This window comes from Oncorhynchus kisutch, linkage group LG13 (assembly GCF_002021735.2).
Source record: "Oncorhynchus kisutch isolate 150728-3 linkage group LG13, Okis_V2, whole genome shotgun sequence".
Classification (NCBI taxonomy): domain Eukaryota; kingdom Metazoa; phylum Chordata; class Actinopteri; order Salmoniformes; family Salmonidae; genus Oncorhynchus; species Oncorhynchus kisutch.
The window spans coordinates 10,489,379-10,512,067 of record NC_034186.2 but is presented as its reverse complement, the minus strand read 5'-3'; the positions used below and the strand labels follow the sequence as shown (position 1 = coordinate 10,512,067).

The 22,689-nt window shown below is 44.0% G+C and overlaps 1 protein-coding gene across 1 annotated transcript in view; it reads right to left on the bottom strand.

Moving 5' to 3' along the window:
• The window catches only part of pla2g4ab (phospholipase A2, group IVAb (cytosolic, calcium-dependent)), a 64,805-nt gene that overhangs the window by 31,976 nt on the left and 10,140 nt on the right, over nucleotides 1-22,689 (bottom strand). The window contains exons 3-12 of the mRNA XM_031785571.1: nucleotides 19,153-19,234; nucleotides 17,647-17,795; nucleotides 17,403-17,519; nucleotides 16,973-17,010; nucleotides 10,049-10,193; nucleotides 8,548-8,684; nucleotides 6,908-7,130; nucleotides 6,702-6,816; nucleotides 4,290-4,427; nucleotides 4,070-4,159 (exon numbers count right to left, since the gene is read on the bottom strand). Of these exons, the coding sequence (XP_031641431.1) occupies nucleotides 4,070-4,159; nucleotides 4,290-4,427; nucleotides 6,702-6,816; nucleotides 6,908-7,130; nucleotides 8,548-8,684; nucleotides 10,049-10,193; nucleotides 16,973-17,010; nucleotides 17,403-17,519; nucleotides 17,647-17,795; nucleotides 19,153-19,234 (1,234 nt within the window). The remainder of the gene's footprint in view (nucleotides 1-4,069; nucleotides 4,160-4,289; nucleotides 4,428-6,701; nucleotides 6,817-6,907; nucleotides 7,131-8,547; nucleotides 8,685-10,048; nucleotides 10,194-16,972; nucleotides 17,011-17,402; nucleotides 17,520-17,646; nucleotides 17,796-19,152; nucleotides 19,235-22,689) is intronic.

Here is a 22,689-nt window from a genome sequence, read left to right as displayed (position 1 = left end):
GAGATTCTCCAGAAGAGTTTTATCCATCCCTCTAAGTCACCAGCCTCCTCAAGCTTCTTTTTTGTTAAGAAGATGGGAGACTGCGCCCCTGCATTGATTATTGAGCAAGGCCACCGTCAAGTTCAGCTATCCTTTACTCCTCATCCCAACCATCATCGAACAAATACACGGGGTGCAATACATCGCAAAGCTGGACTTGAGGGGCACCTACAATCTGGTGCGCATTCGTGCAGGCGATGAATGGGAGACCACTATCACTTTTTACGAGTATCTCATAATGCCCTTTGGACTATCTAATGCTCCTTCAGTCTTCCAGACCTTCATCAACGAAGTGTTTCGGGACATGCTGGGATGGGGCGTAGTAAGTGTTTATTGAAGACTCATCTCTTCAGTACAGGAAGAGTACAGGATATGATTGAGTGTAGTCTGGCACAGGAGTGTGAAGGTGAACGGAATGGCACTGGAGCGACGAATCGCTCTTGCTGTCTCTGCCTGGCCGGTTCCCTTCTCTCCACTGGGATTCTCTGGCTCTAACCCTATTACGGGGGCTGACCCACTGGCTTACTGGTGCTCTTCCATGCCGTCCCTAGGAGGGGGGTGTCATTTGAGTGGGTTGAGTCACTGACGTGATCTTCCTGTTTGACGCCCCCCTTGGGTTTGTGATGTGGGGGAGATCTTCGTGGGCTATACTCAGCCTAGTCTCAGGGTAGTAAGTTGGTGGTTTGAAGAAATCCCTCTAGTGGTGTGGGGTCTGTGCTTTGGTAAAGTGGATGGGGTTATATCCTGCCTGGTTGGCCCTTCCCGGGGGTATATTTGGACGGGGCCACAGTGTCTCCCGACCCCTCCCGTCTCAGCCTCCAGTATTTATACTGCAATAGTTTATGTGTCGGGGGGCTAGGGTCAGTCTGTTATATCTGGAGTATTTCTCCTGTCTTATCTGGTGTCCTGTGTGAATTTAAGTGTGCTCTCTCTAATTCTCTCTCTCTCCCTCTCCTACCGGAGGACCTAGGCCCTGGGACCTTGCCTCGGGAATACCTGGCCTGATGACTCCTTGCTGTCCCCAGTCCCTCAGGTCGTGCTGCTGCTCCAGTTTCAATTGTTCTGCCTGCGGCTATGGAACCCTGACCTGTTCAGCGGACGTGCTACCTTGTCCCGGACCTGCTGTTTTCGACTCTCTCTCTCTACCACACCTGCTGTCTCTAACTCTGAATGCTCGGCTATGAAAAGCCAACTGACATTTACTCCTGAGGTGCTGACCTGTTGCACCCTCTACAACCACTCTGATTATTATTATTATTATTTGATGCTGCTGGTCATCTATGAACGTTTGAACATCTTAGCCATGTTCTGTTATAATCTCCACCCGGCACTGCCAGAAGAGGACTGGCCACCCCTCAGAGCCTGGTTTCTTCCTAGGTTCCTGGCTTTCTAGGGAGTTTTTCCTGAAGCCACCGTGCTTCTACATATGCATTGCTTGCTGTTTGGGGTTTTAGGTTGGGTTTCTGTATAGCACTTTGTGACATCGGCTGATGTAAAAAGGGCTTTATAAATACATTTGATTGATTGATTGATTTTATGCTGTTGTGTTAATATCTCCCTTCAATGGAACTAAGGGGTCTAGCCCGAACCGTGAACAACAGCCCCAGACGATTATTCCTTCTCCACCAAACTGCATTGGGGCAGGTAGCTTTCTCCTGGCATCCGCAAAACCCAGATTAGTCGTCCGTCGGACTGACAGATGGTGAAGCGTGATTCATCACTCCGGAGAACGTTTTTCCACTGCTCCAGAGTCCAATGGCGGCGAGCTTTACACCACTACAGCCGACACATTTGGTGATATAGGCTTGTGCGCAGCTGCTCGGCCATGGAAACCCATTTCATGAAGCTCCCAATGAACAGTTCATGCGCTGACGTTGCTTCCAGAGGAACTTTGACTTGGTAGTGAGTGTTGCAACCGAGGACAGCGATATTTAAGGGCAACGCACTTCAGAACTTGGTGGTCCTGTTCTGTGAGCTTGTGTGACCTACCACGTCACGGCTGAGCTGTTGTTGCTCCGAGACGTTTCTACTTCACAATAACAGCACTTACAGTTGACCGGTGCAGCTGTAGCAGGGCAGAAATTTGACGAACTGACTTGTTGGAAAGGTGGAATCCTATGATGGTGCCACGTTGAAAGTCAATGAGCTCTTCAGAAAGGCCATTCTACTGCCAATGTTGGTCTATGGAGATTGCAGGGCTGTGTGCTCGATTTTATACACCTGTCAGCGAAGGGTGTGGCTGAAATAGCCGAATCCACTAATTTGAAGGGGTGTCCACATACTGTACTGTTGTATAGTGTATATTGTGCCCAAGAAACTAATACATTATGTAACCATGTAAATACATGTTTATTATAAAGAGTGCTGATACAAATATCTATAATTGAAATTAAAATGTTATTTGTGGAATGTTATGTTTCTACATCATGTAAAAGCACTATTTTCCTATTGAGATGCATTACATTGAATCTTTTTAAGAGCGTCAAGTGCAAGTCATCTGTCATTCATTAATTGCTATGCTCCTGTCCCTTCCTTTCTGTGCCCCCAAATGTTAGGATATGCAGGTAAAGTTACCAGGTTGTTAGCTAGCTAGCCAATGAGGTAGACGACAAAGTGTAAACGACGTCGATGCGCTAGTAGTTTTATAGAACGGCCCACGACATGATTTGTGAATGTAAAATGCGCACAACCCCAAAAACTGTGACAGGAAGAGAAAAAAGTTGTGCCGATAATATGGGTCGGATCTTTTGAACTGTTTGGGCTAGAAACAAGCAGTGTTCCCTGTATTAATGGTGCAAGCATGACGCTAACGAATCTGTCACTCGGAAAACAACGGCACAGCAAAGCCTTATCATGACAACAATTATTAAATACATCAAATCTCAACTCCAGGGGCCTCATTTATCAAAGGTGCGTGCACACAAAAAAAGACTTGTTGTGTGTGACAGTTTCCCCGCAAAGGTTGGTATTTCTAAACTTCACGGGAAAGTGTGCGTATCTCCACGCAAATCTCAGACCATGAGTATGTAGAACTTTGAGTGGTTGATCTACTGCATTGCATTTTGGGGAAAATGTAGGTGTTTATATTATATTACATTTGAGTCATTTAGCAGACACTTTTATCCAGAGCACCTTGCAGTAGTGAGTGCATACATTTTTCATACTGGTCCCCCGTGGGAATCGAAACCCATGACCCTGGCGTTGTAAGCGTCATGCTCTACCAACTGAGGCTAATAAAAACATTAAAAGGTAGGCCTATTGATAAAACAGATCCATTTGCCGTTCGTAAGAAGATCGCATAGCAGCATGTTGTCAAATATATTTATTTTACTTTTATTATAAATGCCTAAATTATAATCATATTAAATGGCATGTCTCTCCTTTTCTGATGTGACTGGTTTACAGAACAAATATTAGGCTGTAGGTAGGATTCACTTTTAAATTGTTCGATAGACAATCAATCTTGCAAAACGCACGACCAGTGTTTGGCATACACTGTAGGCTATAGTCACTACAAAAGATTGAAACATTCTGCCCACATTTCTACAGAAATGTGATCAAATTTGCTGCCCTTGTGCTTTCTTAGAAACTGTCATGGCCCAGTTCCAACATCTCCGCATCATACAGAAAATGAGGGTGTTCTTGTTATTATAAAAGGTGAATGGAGGGTGTTTTTCAGGCGGGATTGTAACGCTTGTTTACGAGAGCAGAAATATAGTATGGCTCTGATTTATCAATGAAAACATGTTTACGTATATATGTTGTATGCGACAGTTTGATAATTCCCAATCATTTGTTACACACGCAAATACTAGAATCTCCAAGTACTCCAGAATGAGGCCCCATGTGGCATTAATTCATTGTATTGGTCCCACTTACAGCCCTGGGTGTACGTGATGTATTAACTGTGGAGGAGACCAGGATTTGGTACTATATCTACACGGGATGCATGACTTCATTGGGGTCAGGGTTCAGACAAGAGGTTGGGGTTAGGATTGGAGTTAAAAGGGAAGTGTGTGTGGTTTCTTACCAAGCTCTTCCTCCATGGTGCTCCCCCCGACTGTGTCTTTCACCCCCAGAACTCTGTTGAAGAGAATGGAGAAGGCACTGCCCCACACCCCTAGAGAGAGAAGCCACAACATCAATACAATGTAATGAATCATAAATGTCATGTTTGACCATTTATCATTTAATTCATCTCTTGAGTAAGTGCCATGAGGAAGTGCCAGGGATATTCTGTGTTTTCCTACCCATAAGGAAATGTAGTGGGTTCTCCTCATACCGCTTCACAGCGGTTCCCATGAAGAATTTGCTTCCAAAAAGGTCAGGGGTCATGAACGTTCCGTACTTTGCCATTCCAATCTCATATGGGCTGAACTCCACCCAGTCTGTGAAAAAAACAACAGCATCCATGAATCAAAATCCAGACAGTGTATGTATGTCACTAACTAATGCTTTCATTAGGAGAGCACACGCTAAGTACAATGTCATTGGGAAAATGTGTACGGCTTTTCACAAGTCTGCAGTAAATATGCATTTATATGTGTATGTTATGGAAAGAGGGTAACCCAGGTTTACAGTAACAGTACAAGCCAGGCATATCCTACATGACTACTTTAGTGACACAACAACACACACACATACTTTAACAATGTTTACATACTGCTTTACTCATCTCATATGTATATACTGTATTCTATTCTACTGGATTTTAGTCTATGCCACTCCGACATTGCCGTCCTAATATTTATATATTTCTTAATTCCATTATTTTACGTTTAGATTTGTGTGTATTGTTGTGAATTGTTAGATACTACTGCACTGTTGGAGCTGGGAAAACAAGCATTTCATTACACCCGCAATAACATTTGCTAAATATGTGCATGTGACCAATAAAATTTGATTTGACATACAATACTATTAGGCAAAACACAACACACTGTTTCACACATTATACGTTTGAGTTCATCAGAACAACAATCCCCTTTCAGCCTATACTTGGAACTGGAGTAGGGAGGATAAGGTTACCACTGTGTGTTAGGTGGCATTATTTCAGCCTTTCTCTAGAATGGGTGTGAAGGTATTTCCTTGTCACACCAGTGTTAAGAGGTGGGGGATTTACAGATAAAAGGAGTACCTGACTAACTGAAGCAAAATTCTATTCCAGTTCATCTGCAAAATTGTCACACCCTGATCTGTTTCACCCATCTTGTGCTTGTCTCCACCACCCACTAGGTGTCTCCCATTTATCTCCATGATCTCCTGTATATTTATACCTGCGTTTTCTGTTTGTCTGTCGCCAGTTCGTCTTGTCCCGTCAAGTTCTACCAGCGTGTTCCCGTGTTTCCTGTGCTCTAGTTTTTGTTTTTGTTAGTCTTCCCAGTTCTGACCTTTCTGCCTGTCTTGACCCTGCCTGCCGTCCTGCACCTGCCTGACTCTGATTTGGATTTTGACCCTTTGCCTGCCTTGACCTACCGATTGCCTGCCCCATGTTCTGTAATAAACTCTGAGACCTGTACTATCCGCCTCCTGTGTCTGCATCTGGGTCTTTGCCTGAGTCCTGAAAATAATACACTATCGGCCAAGTTATGGGTCACAGTTCCCATAAGTCAACCTAACAGGGTACAGGTTGGCCCGAAGAACTGTTTTGAGGTCAGTTTTGGGAACGAGAACTGATCCTCGATCAGGGCTTGGGGGCATACCATAACCACATTGAACCCTACCTAATATTGCCCTCCCATGTTGTACTACTAAACCTACACATTGTTGTGTACATGTTCCTTCTCACACATCAGTATTAAAACTACAACTACAGGAATGGATATCAGCCCACCATGACACATCAGTTGGTGGTAAACCAGAGACATGCATTGAGAGAGTAGGCCCAGTTTTTAGAACGGACGCCATGTTAGGGCCTTTCTTCTCCAACTACTGGTGATGTAACAATAGGACAGAACCTCCGACAGTTCCCTCTGAAATTAACCCGCTGTCAACAAGCAGAACAATGCATTAAATTGATTATAATGTGTATCCAAGTCTGTACGGTGTTGTGGTGTGAACAAATTGCATATCGGCTTACACTGGACATCTTCATTGGTTTTAGAAAACTATCAGAAATAAACAGCGCAGTGTGGAAGCGTCAATTATCACTTAGCAACGGCTACGGAGGAGAAAGTGGCGCTATCGGAACGTTCAGACAGAAACCGCATTGGCCCAACTCTCTATATATATACGACTGTGGTAAAGTAGTGATGCTACAAGGAAATGCAGTGTACGGAAATTTGAATGTGGGAGATAGGATCTCTGGTGACATATTATGCAAAACTGAATACACATACTCATTCTACTAGAGACACACACACACACACACACACACACACACACACACACACACACACACACACACACACACACACACACACACACACACACACACACACACACACACACACACACAGCCCAAATAGGCTCATTCAGAACTTGGACCATCCATTCAAACTACGTGACCAGCACTGCGGACACACAACCACACTACGTGCATGAACTCTTCACAGAAATGCTGCGCTTTGTTGAACAACTGAGGGGAGCCTTGGAGCCACACTGGGTTTGTGGTCTACTGTAATACACACACACACACACACAACACATACACACACACTGACCTGCAAACATGAGCTCGGATACGTCCGGTTTGACGTGCAGACAGGTGAACAGAGGGAGGGGACACTGGGCCTCGTTTACCTTCTCATGCAACTCACTCAGCTTTGTGTCCATTCTCTGATGAAAACAGAGAAACACTTTTGGAGTCAGGGCCTCTTGAAGACGGAGAGAGAGAAACAATGAAAACAGATGAATGCGGTCCTCTCACCGCAGGAATGAGTGTCTCTCCGATGAGCATGCCGAAGATGTCTGTGAAGGTGACGGGCTGTCCGTTTGCCTTCTTGCTCCACAGAGCCTGGATGTAGTTGGTGATATGCTGGGGCAGCAGCAGTCTCAGAGGGTTACTGCTCACACTCTTCATCAGCTCTGCATTGATCTCCTTGGGCCCCTTAGAGGGGAACTCTGGGTGGGAGAACAGGGTTGACATGTACCTGGGGGAGATAGGGAGGGAGGGAGAAAGTGAGTGAGGGAGGAGGGAGATAGTGAGGGAGAGATAGAGGAGGGAGGGGTAGAGGGAGGGAGAGAGGGAGGGAAAGATAGAGGGAGGGAGTGATAGAGGGAAGGAGCGAGAGGGAGCAAGAGAGAAGGAGGGAGAGAGATAGAGGGAGAGGTAGAGGAAGGGAGAGGTAGAGGAGGAAGAGGGAGGGAGGGAGAGAGAGAGAGAGAGGGAGAGAGAGGGAGGGAGAGATAGAGGGAGGAAGAGGTAGGGAGAGGTAGAGGGAGGGAGAGGTAGAAGAGGAAGAGGGAGGTAGAGGGAAGGTGAGGTAGAGGGAGAGAGAGGTAGAGGGAGAGGGAGGGAGAGGTACAGGGAGGGAGAGATAGAGGGAGGGAGAGATAGAGGGAGGGAGAGGTAGAGGAGGAAGAGGGAGGGAGAGAGTGAGTGAATGTGGGAGGGAGTGAGGGAGATAGGGGGAGGGAGACAGAGGGAGGGAGATAGAGAGATAGAGGGACAGAGATAAAGGGACGAGATAGGGAGGGAGACAGAGGGAGGAAGACAGAGAGATAGAGGGACAGAGATAAAGGGATGAGATAGGGAGGGAGACAGAGGGAGGGAGATAGAGAGATAGAGGGACAGAGATAGAGGGACAGAGATAGGGAGGGAGACAGAGGGAGGGAGATAGAGAGATAGAGGGACAGAGATAGAGGGACAGAGATAGGGAGGGAGACAGAGGGAGGGAGACAGAGAGATAGAGGGACAGAGATAGAGGGACAGAGATTGGGAGGGAGGGAGAAAAATAGTGATGCAGCAAAACAAACATGGAGATCACTACATAAAAACACTGGGCAAACATTGATACAGAGGTAGATACTGTAGGAGGAGAGGAGTGGGAGGTAGGACAGCAGTGGAAGGGAGATGTTTAATTTATTTTATTGTCAGTTAAGTACATATTCTTATTTTCAATGATGGCCTAGGAACAGTGGATTAACTGCCTTGTTCAGGGGCAGTAACCTTTCGGTTACTAGTCCAATGCTCTAACCACTAGGTTAGCTGCCGCCCCATGGAGGAGAGGAGAGGAGTGAGAGGGAGGGAGGGAGGAGTGGGAGGAGAGGAGTGGGAGGAGAGGAGTGGGAGGGAGGAGTGGGAGGAGAGGAGTGGGAGGAGAGGAGAGGAGTGGGAGGAGATGAGTGGGAGGGAGGGAGGGAGGGAGGGAGGGAGGGAGGGAGGGAGGGAGGGAGGGAGGGAGGGAGGGAGGGAGGGAGGGAGGGAGGGAGGGAGGGAGGGAGGGAGGAGAGGAGTGGGAGGAGAGGAGTGGGAGGAGAGGAGTGGGAGGGAGGGAGAGAGGAGAGGAATGGGAGGGAGGGTTTGTGAAAGAGAGCATGGTATAAACAGAGGAAAAGATGACTGACCATGTGGATCCAGAGAGCCCAGCGATGTAGGTGGCACAGTCCAGGACCCCAGACTCATACAGGGCCTTCATCACTCCAGAGAACCCCACCATGGCCCTGAAGCCTCCCCCTGAACCCACTATGGCTATCACCGGCACCTGCACAGACAGACACATGCAGGAAGAGATAGGAATGGATTTTACAATAAAATGTATACCCTGTCATAACATGACTCCTTGCGATTCATAGCAGAACGGTCAGAAACCCCTACTTCCTTATGTTACTTCCCTCATTCTGTCTTATGATTGTTATTGTATCACTCTACCTCCATGTACTGGATTTCCTGGGTATATTTCCAACTCTGCACTGGCTTCTCTGATCTGGAGCCAGTCATATCCGTAGACAATTCCAACAAATATTCAGACCACGCTGACACAACAACTGCACAGGATTCATCATGGTATGTGTAATGTACCACAGCATGTGTTTTAAAGGCTGTGTATGGTGTGTGTGAGACAGTGTGAGTTGTTGGCCTATGCCCTCTCACCCTGGCTGTGCCCCTACCCAGTCATGGCTGTGCCCCTACCCAGTCATGGCTGTGCCCCTACCCAGTCATGTGAAATCTATCAACTAGGGCCAAATTAATACATTTCAATTGACTGATTTCCTCATATGAACTGTAACACAGTAACATTTTTGAAATTGCTGCATGTTGCATTTATATTTTTGCTCAGTATACATCGTTTTAGACGTTCTGGAGCCTGGAGTGGTTTTTTTTACTTTGTTTTTTCACTCAAACCTCCCGCAGGCCAGATTGAATGGCCTCCTCTGTTCTAGACAGTAGTATTTACTAGCCCCAGTGGGAATGCAGTGTGGCAGCTCAACAGCTCTGCAACACTACTGTTATGTGGTGGGTTATTATCTCATCATGGCTGGTAGCTTCCGGACCATGTGAGGACACAGGCAGGCAGGAAGGGCCTACAGTAGCTGGCCAGAGGTGAGGGTACACACTACAACCAGGAACACAAGGCCAAAACCAGTCACAGAAACACAGCCCAGTCCAACCAGGGGAGGAATGCAGAACTCAGAAGCTGAACAGGCCCTGAGAGCTCTCGGTCTAAGAGGAAGTTAGCGGCGACAAAGTGATCACAATACTAACAGATCTAAATGTGTGAATGTGGTGCATGTGTATATACAGCATATAAAAAAGGGTGTTGTTTGCTAATATCAGATCTTGTCTATGACCTTGACCACTCTGCTAAGCAATACTGCAGGGTAAGCCCACTTTCTATGGCAATATATGTTTATTTAGCCCATGTCTATATTGTCATGCCATTTTGGTTACCATTCTATGACGCATTAAACCTACAATGCACCCTAATAAATGAGGTGTTACATGTCAAACACTGCATTTGAATCTAAGACCAAAATTATACAAAATAAAAAATAAAATGACACTGTGGCTGTGGCTGGACGTAGGCCGCTCTTGGAGCCTGGGCCCACAGTACTCGGGCATGCCCACCTCCTGAGGGGTGCTGGGGAGGAAGCGAGGCTTCTCCATGTCTAGCAGCTTCTTGATGCCCAACGTCACCTTCTCTCTGCGGGCCTGTCTGAACAGTTTCTCCTTGTCACACAGGGCCAGGCTGAACCGCAGGTCCAAGTTAGTACTGTAGACAAAGACGCACAACAGATAAAACAACGACAGAGATATTTCACTGGATGTAGAAATATTAAAATTGCGTTGTTAAGGAGTGCAAAGGTGAATTGGTTTATTGCACATGCGCATTTTACAGAGTAGGTGTTCCCTAACGGAAATATGGAGATGTTGGGGCGGCAGGTAGCCTTGTGGTTAGAGTGTTGGGCTAGTAACCGAAAGGTTGCTAGATTGAATCGCTGAGCTGACAAGGTAAAAATCTGTTGTTCTCCCCCTGTAAAAAGGCAGTTGACCCACTGTTCCTATGCCATCATTGTAAATAAGAATTTGTTCTTAACTGACTTGCCTAGTTATTATATAAAGATGGAACGGGCCAATAGGAACTAAGTAACTCATGCTTGGCTCTGCCCACCTCCTTGCTTGTTCTGCCCACTATGACTCATCTGTTCCCATTGGAAATGACAGGCTGTGGTCTATCTTGCTTTGGTTATAAAAAAATTATATTAGCCTTAACCCTGCATATTGGTATCATAAGACATGTTTATCAAATAAATATTTTTGAAGAATCATATCTGACAAATGGAATAATGTATTATCAATTTCGATTGTTTTTCAATTTCGAGTGCTCAGTTGAACATGTGTCACTAGGACATTATTTACAGGACACCTGGAGATTATTATCCCAAGTTTTTTTCTCAAAGCAAGAAAAGCTATTCAAGATTTGACTAAATTTATATTTCAAAAAAATGCATTCAACAATTTTCAACAATTTACTGGATTAAAAAATGTTTAGTGATATCTATCCCAGAAACCCTAGACCCACTCCAATTTGCATACCACCCAAACAGATCCACAGATGATGCAATCTCTATTGCACTCCACACTGCCCTTTCCCACCTGGACAAAAGGAACACCTATGTGAGAATGCTGTTCATTGACTACAGCTCAGTGTTCAACACCATAGTACCCTCAAAGCTCATCACCAAGTTAAGGAACCTGGGACTAAACACCTCCCTCTGCAACTGGATCCTGGACTTCCTGACAGGCCGCCCCCAGGTGGTGAGGGTAGATAGCAACACATCTGCCACGCTGATCCTCAACACTGGAGCTCCCCAGGGGTGCGTGCTCAGTCCCCTCCTGTACTCCCTGATCACCCACGACTGCATGGCTAGGCACGACTCCAACACCATCATTAAGTTTGATGACGACACAACAGTGGTAGGCCTGATCACTGACAATGACGAGAAAGCCTATAGGGAGGAGGTCAGAGACCTGGCTGGGTGGTGCCAGAATAACAACCCATCCCTCAATTTAACCAAGATTAAGGAGATGATTGTGGACTACAGGAAAAGGAGCACCGAGCACATCCCCATTCCCATTGACGGGGCTGTAGTGGAGCAGGTTGAGAGCTTCAAATTCCTTGGTGTCCACATCAACAACAAACTAGATTGGTCCAAACACACCAAGACAGTCGTGAAGAGGGCACGACAAAGCCTATTCCCCCTCAGGAAACTAAAAATGTTTGGCATGGGTCCTGAGATCCTCAAAAGGTTCTACAGCTGCAACATCGAGAGCATCCTGACCGGTTGCATCACTGCCTGGTACGGCAATTGCTCAGCCTCCAACCGCAAGGCACTTCAGAGGGTAGTGCGTATGGCCCAGTACATCACTGGGGCAAAGCTGCCTGCCATCCAGGACCTCTACACCAGGCGGTGTCAGAGGAAGGCCCTAAAAATTGCCAAAGACCCCAGCCACCCCAGTCATAGACTGTTCTCTCTACTACCACATGGCAAGCAGTAACGGAGTGCCAAGTCTAGGACAAAAAGGATTTCAACTGTTTTTACCCCCAAGCCATAAGACTCCTGAACAGGTAATCAAATGGTTACCCGGACTATTTGCATTGTGTGCCTCCCCCATCCCCTCTTTTACTCTGCTGCTACTCTGTTTATGAGAACTCTCTTGGTAGATAGTGTGGTTTACAGCTTATCACAAGGTACTCTACTTCAAGCGAGCAATTCCTTGAAATTTCTTTAATATTAGACATTGAGCACCAGCTGTTATTAACAAATAGACACACATCCCCGCCCCTCGTCTTACCAGACATAGCTTCTTTGTCCTGCCGATGCATGGAAAATCCTGCCAGCTATATATTATCCGCGTTGTCGTTCAGCCACGACTCGGTGAAACATAAGATATTACAGATTTTATTTCCCGTTGGGAGGATAGTCTTGATCATAGATCATCCATTTTGTTTTCCAATGATTGCACGTTCGCCAATAGTATGGATGGTAGTGGAGGTTTACTCACTCGCCCACAAATTCTCAGAAGGCAGCCCGACCTCTGCCCCTTTTTTCTCTGTCTTTTCTTCACGCAAATGACAGGGATTTGGGCCTGTTCCCGAGAAAGCAGTATATCCTTCGCGTTGGACTCGTTGAAGAAAAATCCAGGCGGGTGTTAAGAAGAGTGGTTTGGCGGGTCATGTTTCAGAGGACGCATGACTCAACCTTCGCCTCCTGAGCCCGATAGGGAGTTGCAGCGATGAGACAAGATCGACATTTGGGAGAAAAAGGGGGTAAAATACAAAACAAAATACAAAAAAAATACAAATTCAAAAGGAAAAAGGCCTGTTTATGGGGTCAGAGATTTTCAGATGTGTGTTGTTGAGTGAAATGCAGTAAGATTAGTTTAGGAGACCTACAGTAATAACCTTAAACAAAAGCGCACAAAACATATTCACAGTAAATGATCCAAGACCAGCTCAGTTAATCCCTACCATTGTGACAATGAGTCATAATGCTGCATCAAATGTACATGATCTTAGGGGCATTGGCAAACACAATGTAAGTAATTTAATTTATGTACCCCTAATTGCACTGAATGCATCTGTTTATCCTACAGCTATTGTAAGCAGTAATCATGAGCCTATAAACCAGAGTTACACTGTTGGCACTGAGGCGGTGTGCAATAGTACGAAGACCACTTTATGCAGCTCACACTGCAGCTCCAATGTAAATAACATGAGTAAGTCTGAATCTGATAAGCTTCCCAGTAAAGCATTAAAAACAATCAAGCAACCCAGAAAAGTGCTAAAAATATCCCATATTAACATATGTAGCCTAAGAAACAAGGTTCATGAAGTCAATAACTTGCTTATAACAGATGACATTCATTTTCTGACTATCTCTGAAACTCACTTAGATAATACCTTTGAGGATACAGTGGTAGCAATACATGGTTATAACATCTACCGAAAAGACAGAAATGCCAACAGAGGCGGAGTTGAGGTCTATATTTCTAACCACATTCCTGTAAAGCTTAGAGACGATCTAATGTTAAATACTGTTGAAGTAATATGACTACAGGTTCATCTGCCTCACCTAAAGCCCATTCTTGCGGGAAGCTGCCATAGACCACCAAGTGTTAACAGTCAGTATCTGGATAACGTGTGTGAAATGCTTGATAATGTACGTGATATCAACAGAGAAGTATATTTCCTGGGTGATTTAAATATTGACTGGCTATCATCAAGCTGCCCACTCAGGAAAAAACTTCAAACTGTAACCAGTGCCTGCAACCTGGATCAGGTTGAAATTAAGAAATCATGTAACTAAATAAAAATAAAAATAAACTACACTATGAAACAAAGAGAAATTATATAAAGAATGATAGTAAAAAGCCTTTGGGGCACCTTATATGACATTTTGGGGAAAAAAGCCAACTCGGCTCCTTCATTCATTGAATCAGATGACCCATTCATCACAAAGCCACCTGATATTGAAACCTACTTTAATTACTTTTTAATTGACGAGATAAGCAAACTTAGGGATGACATGTCAGCAACACACGCTGACACTACACATCCAAAGTAGTAAACTTCTGGAAAAAACTGTGTTTGACCAGATACAACACTATTTCACAGTTAACAAACTGACAACAGATTTTCAGCATGCTTATGGGGAAGGTCACTCAACAAGCACAGCACTTGCACAAATGACTGATGATTGGCTGAGAGAAATTGATTATACAATGATTGTGGGGGCTGTGTTGTTAGACTTCAGTGCAGCTTTTTACATTATCGATCATAGTCTGCTGCTGGAAAAATGTATGTGTTATGGCTTTACACCCCCTGCTATAATGTGGATAAAGAGTTACCTGTCTAACAGAACACAGAGGGTGATATTTAATGGAAGCCTCTCAAATATAATCCAGATAAAATGAGGAATTCGCCAGGGTAGCTGTTTAGGCCCCTTTCTTTTTTCTATTTTTACTAACGACATGCCACTGACTTTGAATAAAGCCAGAGTGTCTATGTTTGCGGATGACTCAACACTATACACATCAGCTACTACAGCGACTGAAATGACTGCAATGACTGCAACAAAGAGCTGCAGTTAGCTTCAGAGTGGGTGGCAAGGAATAAGTCAGCCCTAAATATTTCTAAAACTAAAAGCATTGTATTTGGATCAAAACACTCACTAAACGTTAAACCTCAACTAAAACTTGTAATAAATAATGTGGAAATTGAGCAAGTGGAAATGACTAAACTGCTTGGAGTAACCCTAGATTATAAACTGTCATGGTCAAAACTATTGATGCAGTAGTAGCTAAGATGGGGAGAAGTTTGTCTATAATAAAGCGATGCTCCGCCTTCTTAACAACACTATTAACAAGGCAGGTCCTACAGACCCTAGTTTTGTCACACCTTGACTACTGTTCAGTCATGTGGTTAGGTGCCACAAAAAAGGACTAAGGAAAATTGCAATTGTCTCAGAACAGGGCAGCACGGCTGGCCATTGGATGTACACAGAGAGCTAATATTAATAATATGCATGTCAATCTCTCCTGGCTGAAAGTGGAAGAGAGATTGACTTCATCACTACTTTTATTTATGAGAAGTATTGACATGTTGAATGCACCGAGCTGTCTGTCTAAACTACTGGCACACAGCTCGGACACCCATGCATACCCCACAAGACATGCCACAAGAGGTCTCTTCACAGTCCCCAAGTCCAGAACAGACTATGGGAGGCACACAGTACTACATAGAACCATGACGACATGGAACTCTATTCCACATCAAGTAACTGACACAAAGCAGTCAAATTTGATTTTAAAAACAGATAATAAAACACCAGCGGGGACTGTGAAGCAACACAGACACAGACACATGCATACACAGACACAGACACAGACACATGCATACACAGACACAGACACAGACACATGCATACACAGACACAGACACAGACACATGCATACACAGACACAGACACAGACACATGCATACACAGACACAGACACAGACACATGCATACACAGACACAGACACATGCATACACAGACACAGACACAGACACAGACACATGCATACACAGACACAGACACAGACACAGACACATGCATACACAGACACAGGCACAGACACAGACACAGACACAGACACAGGCACAGGCACAGACACATGCATACACAGACACAGGCACAGACACAGACACAGACACAGGCACAGGCACAGACACATGCATACACAGACACAGACACAGACACAGACACATGCATACACAGACACAGACACAGACACAGACACATGCATACACAGACACAGACACAGGCACAGACACAGACACAGGCACAAACACAGACACAGACACAGACACAGACAGACAGACAGACAGTCAGACACACACACAGACACAGACAGACACACACAGACAGACAGACAGGCACACAGACAGACAGACAGACAGACAGACAGACAGACAGACAGACAGACAGACAGACAGACAGACAGACAGACAGACAGACAGACAGACAGACAGACAGACAGACAGACAGACAGACAGACAGACAGACAGACAGGCACACACACAGACAGACAGACAGACAGACAGACAGACAGACAGACAGACAGACAGACAGACAGACAGACAGACACACACACACACACACACACACACACATGCATACACAGACACACACAGACACAGACAGACACACGATAACATACGCACTATACATACACATGGATTTAGTACTGTAGATATGTGGTAGTGGTGGAGTATTGAATAAACTGCCTTAATTTTGCTGGACCCCAGGAAGAGTAGCTGCTGCTTTGGAAGCATCCATAATAAATACAAATACAGTTGTGTAATTACATATGAACAACAGCTTTAAAACATCAAATATGTTCCCATATGGAAACAGACACGTAGTAGACCTCTTGGTCAGCAATGGTGATTGATTTTATGTACTGTGGGTTACTATGTACGCAAGACTGTAAGTCACTTTGAATAAAAGCCTCGCTCCTAGATGGTCTGGTCTGAGACAGACCTACTGAGACAAACACACCCACGACCTCTGACGTCCTACCTCCAAAACATGCCAAACATATCCTCTCCGTCATCTGAAGCAAAAGCCCTTTGTGATGCAACAGTACAGTAAATCTAAGCCATGTGTTTACTGAAAACAGTTACAGTCTTTAAAAGTAGAAAGAAATGTACTTATCACTCTGGTGTGGGTTAAATAGCTTGACGTGAATTCCTGTGTTTTGCTGAGTCTAAAGTACTGTTCCACCCAGTGCTACAGTTTTAAGGGTTATTATCTGGCTGTGTGCTTATTTTGTACATGGAGAGAGAGATAGATGCCAAAAAAACAATTTGAATTTGAGAGAGAGAGAGGCCTTCAGGTGAACCAGAGAAGCCACAGTGTTTAAGATAGCATCTGTAAACCAGACAGGCTTCCTGACAGACAGACACGAGGAGAGGAATGGAGAAATAATGAAAATGTACCTACCAGACCTCCAGAGCCATCTCTAAGTACACATTGGTTGCCTGTAAAAACAACACAAAGATGCTGTGGTTATTGTAGAAGAGAAAAAATTGATTAATATGTCAACTGCAAAACACCCTGGGATAGAATACATCATCCACAAGCAGAAGGAGGAGGGATGAGAGGAGGAGAGAAGGGGGAGAGATGCAGGTGGGTGGGCTACAGTAATGAAGACGGGGGAGTGAATAGATAGAGGGAAACAAAGAAAAGAGAGGGATATTCAGGAAGAAAAAAAAGATGAGAAGAGAGGAAAAACTCTCATGGATAAGTCATCACTCAACAGACAACTACAGTCTGATGAGAGCGAATGTATTTCAGACACACTTTCCGCTGTAGGTTAATGTAGTTACTACAGATATATATAGAGAGAGAGAGAGAGAGAGAGAGAGCTTACTTTGCCGATAAGAAAAGGCACCATCTCCGTCTGACCAGTTTTCAACATTTTGGAGATGTTGTACGACGCAGTCCCAAGTTTCTCATCCATCACGTAATTGGCATCCATTAACGTTATCTGATTGAGTGGTAAAGCACCAACAGACAAGCTTCAGGTAACCATTGTACTGTAGTGGACTGGGCCTGACATAAAATTTGACTGACTTACATTTGACTGTTTTGATTTTATTAGACTTTTTGTTCACCTCTAGAAAGTTCTCCTGGTTTGGGTCTAGTATGAAGCCAAAGGTTTCGTTCCATTCAGGGTTGATGTCGTTGTCTATGTGGCGCGTTCGTTTCCTGCTCTCGGGGGAAGTTGGGATGAACAGCTCCACATAGGGGTCAGGAGTGTCCACTGCAGACACAAACATACAAATGTATGTGTTACATACAGTACATGAGAAATGGACTACAGGAAACAGAGGACCGAGAACGCCCCCATCCACATAGACAGGGCTGTAGTGGACAGGTTGAGAGCTTCAAGTTCTTCAGTGTCCACATCACTAAGGAATTGTCATGATACACACACACAAACACAGTCATGAAGAGGGCACGACAATGCTTCTTGTGATTTGATTTGGCATGGACCCTCAGATCCTCAAAAAGTTATTCAGCTGCACCCTTGAGAGCCCCTTGACTGGCTGCATCACCCCTTGGTATGGCAACTGCTTGGCATCTGACCGCAAGGCGCTACAGAGGGTAGTGCGTACGGCCCAGTACAGCCCTGGGGCCAAGCTCCCTGCTATCCAGGACCTTTATACCAGGCAGTGTCAGAGGAAGGGCCTAAAAATTGTCAAAGACTACAGCCAAGTCATAGACTGTTCTCTCTGCTACCACATGGTAAGCTGTACCAATGTACCAAGTCTGGAGCCAACAGGACCCTGACCAACTTCTAAGACAATTAGCTAAATAGTTTACTAAAAGCTACCCAGACTATCTGCTTTGACTCATCACATACACTGCTGCTACTGTCCTGTTGCCTAGTCACTTTATCTCTACCTATATTTACATCTCTACCTGAATGACCTTGTACTGCTGCACATCAACTCAGTCCTGGTACCCCATGTATATTTATTTTTTATTTAACCTTTATTTAACTTGGCAAGTCAGTTAAGAACACACACTTATTTACAATGACGGCCTACACCGGCCAAACTCAGATGACGCTGGGCCAATTGTGCTTATGGGACTCCCAATCACAGCTAGATGTGATACAGCCTGGATTTGAACCAGGGACTGTAGTGACACCTCTTGGACTGAGATGCAGTGCCTCAGACCGCTGTGCCACTCGTGAGCAACCAATAACATTCCAAGTAGGCAAGTTATCATTACTCATTACATATTTATTCCTTGTATAGTTATTTTTCTCTGCATTGTTGGGAAGAGCCCATAAGTGCGCATTTCAGTGATAGTTTACACCTGTTGTTTACCAAGCATGTGATAAATAACATTACATTTGATTGATTTGATTTACATACAAGCAAACATATTTATGTGATAGAAACATGCATAGCAATAAATAGATGACACTATAGTGTTATGACTTTAATAATGTTGCTATTACTTGGCGGCATTACAATTCATGACACAACATAAAATCTTAGTTTTTACAGAAATGACAACTCTCTGTGGTGTGTTTTTATGTTGGCGAATTTGTGATCGTTAACATGTGAACTAGGAGCATGTAGAATAACAGGTGTTGTCAGACTCACACAGGTCACCCAGTGCTCCCTTGGTGACATTCTCAGCTCGCACCACCGTCACTCTGAACTTGTGAGAGAACTGCTGCTCCACCTGCACAGAAACACAACACAACACATAACAGAGAGTCTGTGAGCCAGGACACACTCCTCACACAAACACAAATCTATCACACTTGAACTCCAACATAGAACTACTTAGGTACATTTTTTAAATATTTTTTTTTTAACCTTTATTTAACCAGGTAGGCAAGTTGAGAACAAGTTCTCATTTACAATTGCGACCTGGCCAAGATAAAGCAAAGCAGTTCGACACATACAATAACACAGAGTTACACATGGAGTAAAACAAACATACAGTCAATAATACAGTAGAAAAATAAGTCTATATACAATGTGAACAAATGAGGTGAGATAAGGGAGGTAAAGGCAAAAAAAGGCCATGGTGGCAAAGTAAATACAATATAGCAAGTAAAACACTGGAATGGTAGATTTGCAGTGGAAGAATGTGCAAAGTAGAGATAGAAATAATGGGGTGCAAAGGAGCAAAATAAATAAATACAATAGGGGAAGAGGTAGCTGTTTGGGATAAATTATAGATGGGGTATGTACAGGTGAAGTAATCTGTGAGCTGCTCTGACAGCTGGTGCATAAATCTTGTTGAGGTTAGGGGGCAGTATTTTCACTTTGGATGAATTGCGTGCCCATGGTGAACTGCATCCTAGTCTGTCCTAGATTGCTAATAAATGCATATTATTATTACTATTGGATAGAAAACACTCTGAAGTTTCTAAAACTGTTTGAATTATGTCTGTGAGTATAACAGAACTCATAGGGCAGGCAATCTTCCAAACAAGAAGTGAAATTCTGAATGTGGGTCAACTTTGACCCCTTCCTTTCCCAACAAGATATGGATCTGGTAGCACTTCCTACGCCTTCCACTAGATGTCCTCATTCAGTAGAACGTGGAATTGAGCTTTTGGTGTGAACTTTGACCGGATGGGAGGGGAAATAGTCACGGTCTTGGCAGAATGCAATTTCCCTGTGGCGCATTTCTCTGTGGGTGCCACCGTCGTTCCATTTGGCTGCAGCTGAAAACGTATGATCCGGTTGGAACGTTATTGGATATATATATGAAAATAACATCCTGAAGATTGATTCTCTTCTTAGTTTGACCAGTTTATTCGACCTGGAATATATATTTTTGAAGTTTTCGTGCGAGTTGTCCTGGACCAGCGTCAGTTTTTGGGCACGTGAGCTGAAAGTGGTAGCAAATGCAGCTAATTGGACACTAGTATTGGACATTATGGAACAAAACAACGATTTATTGTGGAACTAGGACTCCTTGCACTGCATTCTGATGAAAGATCATCAAAGGTAAGGGAATATTTATGATGTAATTTCGTATTTCTGTTGACTCCAACATGGCGCAGAAATACTTTTACATCTGAGCGCTGTCTCAGATTATTGCATGGTAGGCTTTTTCCGTAACGTTTTAAAAAATCTGACACAGCGGTTGCATTAAGAACCAGTGTATGTTTAATTATACGTAGAACATGTATCTTTAGTCAAAGTTTATGATGAGTATTTCTGTTATCTGGCGTAGCTTTCTATAATTCCTCTGGATATTTTGGAGGCATTTCTGAACATGGCGTCAATGTAATCCGAGATTTGTGGATATAAATATGCATATTATCGAACAAAACATAAATGTATTGTGTAACATGTCATATGAGTGTCATCTGAGGAAGATTTTCAAAAGGTTAGTGATTCATTTTATCTGTAATCCTGCTTTTGTGACTCTATCTTTGGCTGGAAAAAAATGGCTGCGTATTTCCTTTGATTTGGTGGTGGTCTAACATAAATATTTGTTGTGTTTTCGCTGTAAAACATTTTAAAAATCAGACATGATGGGTAGATGAACAAGATGTTTATCTTTCATTTGAGCTATTGGACTTGTTAATGTGTGAAAGTTAAATATTTCTAAAGAATATTTTTGAATTCCCTGCGCCACCTTTTCAGCTGAATGGGGGGGGTGGAGTTCCCCTCAGGGATCGCCTTGCCATAACAGGATATTAAGGGGGCTGAATAATTTTGCACGCCCAATTTTTCAGTTTTTGATTTGTTAAAAAAGTTTGAAATATCCAATAAATGTCGTTCCACTTCTTGATTGTGTCCCACTTGTTGTTGATTCTTCACAAAAAGATACAGTTTTATATCTTTATGTTTGAAGCCTGAAATGTGGCAAAAGGTCGCAAAGTTCAAGGGGGCAGAATACTTTCGCAAGGCACTGTATATCTCTGGTCACCCCCAAAACCAATTCTTCCAGTTCTCTGCTGCCAGTGACTGGAACAAACTACAAAAATCTCTGAAACTAGAAACACTTATCTCCCTCACTAGCTTTAATAATATATTTAAGTTAATACTTTGTAGCGCCACCTTTTGCTGCGATTACAGCTGTAAGTCGCTTGGGGTATGTCTCTATCAGTTTTGCACATCGAGAGACTGACATTTTTCCCATTCCTCCTTGCAAAACAGCTCGAGCTCAGTGAGGTTGGATGGAGAGCATTTGTGAACAGCAGTTTTCAGTTCTTTCCACAGATTCTCAATTGGATTCATGTCTGGACTTTGACTTGGCCATTCTAACACCTGGATATGTTTATTTTTGAACCATTCCATTGTAGATTTTGCTTTATGTTTTGGATCATTGTCTTGTTGGAAGACAAATCTCCGTCCCAGTCTCAGGTCTTTTTTTCTTCCAGAATGGTCCTGTATTTGGCTCCATCCATCTTCCCATCAATTTTAACCATCTTCCCTGTCCCTGCTGAAGAAAAGCAGGCCCAAACCATGATGCTGCCACCACCATGTTTGACAGTGGGGATGGTGTATTCAGGGTGATGAGCTGTGTTGCTTTTACGCCAAACATAACGTTTTGCATTGTTGCCAAAAGGTTCAATTTTGGTTTCATCTGACCAGAGCACCTTCTTCCACATGTTTGGTGTGTCTCCCAGGTGGCTTGTGGCAAACTTTAAACAACATTTCTTATGGATATCTTTAAGAAATGGCTTTCTTCTTGCCACTCTTCCATAAAGGCCAGATTTGTGCAATATACGACTGATTGTTGTCCTATGGACAGAGTCTCCCACCTCAGCTGTAGATCTCTGCAGTTCATCCAGAGTGATCATGGGCCTCTTGGCTGCATCTCTGATCAGTCTTCTCCTTGTATGAGCTGAACGTTTAGAGGGACGGCTAGGTCTTGGTAGATTTGCAGTGGTCTGATACTCCTTCCATTTCAATATTATCGCTTGCACAGTGCTCCTTGGGATGTTTAAAGCTTGGGAATTCTTTTTGTATCCAAATCCGGCTTTAAACTTCTTCACAACAGTATCTCGGACCTGCCTGGTGTGTTCCTTGTTCTTCATGATGCTCTCTGCGCTTTTAACGGACCTCTGAGACTATCACAGTGCAGGTGCATGACTTGATTACACACAGGTGGATTGTATTTATCATCATTAGTCATTTAGGTCAACATTGGATCATTCAGAGATC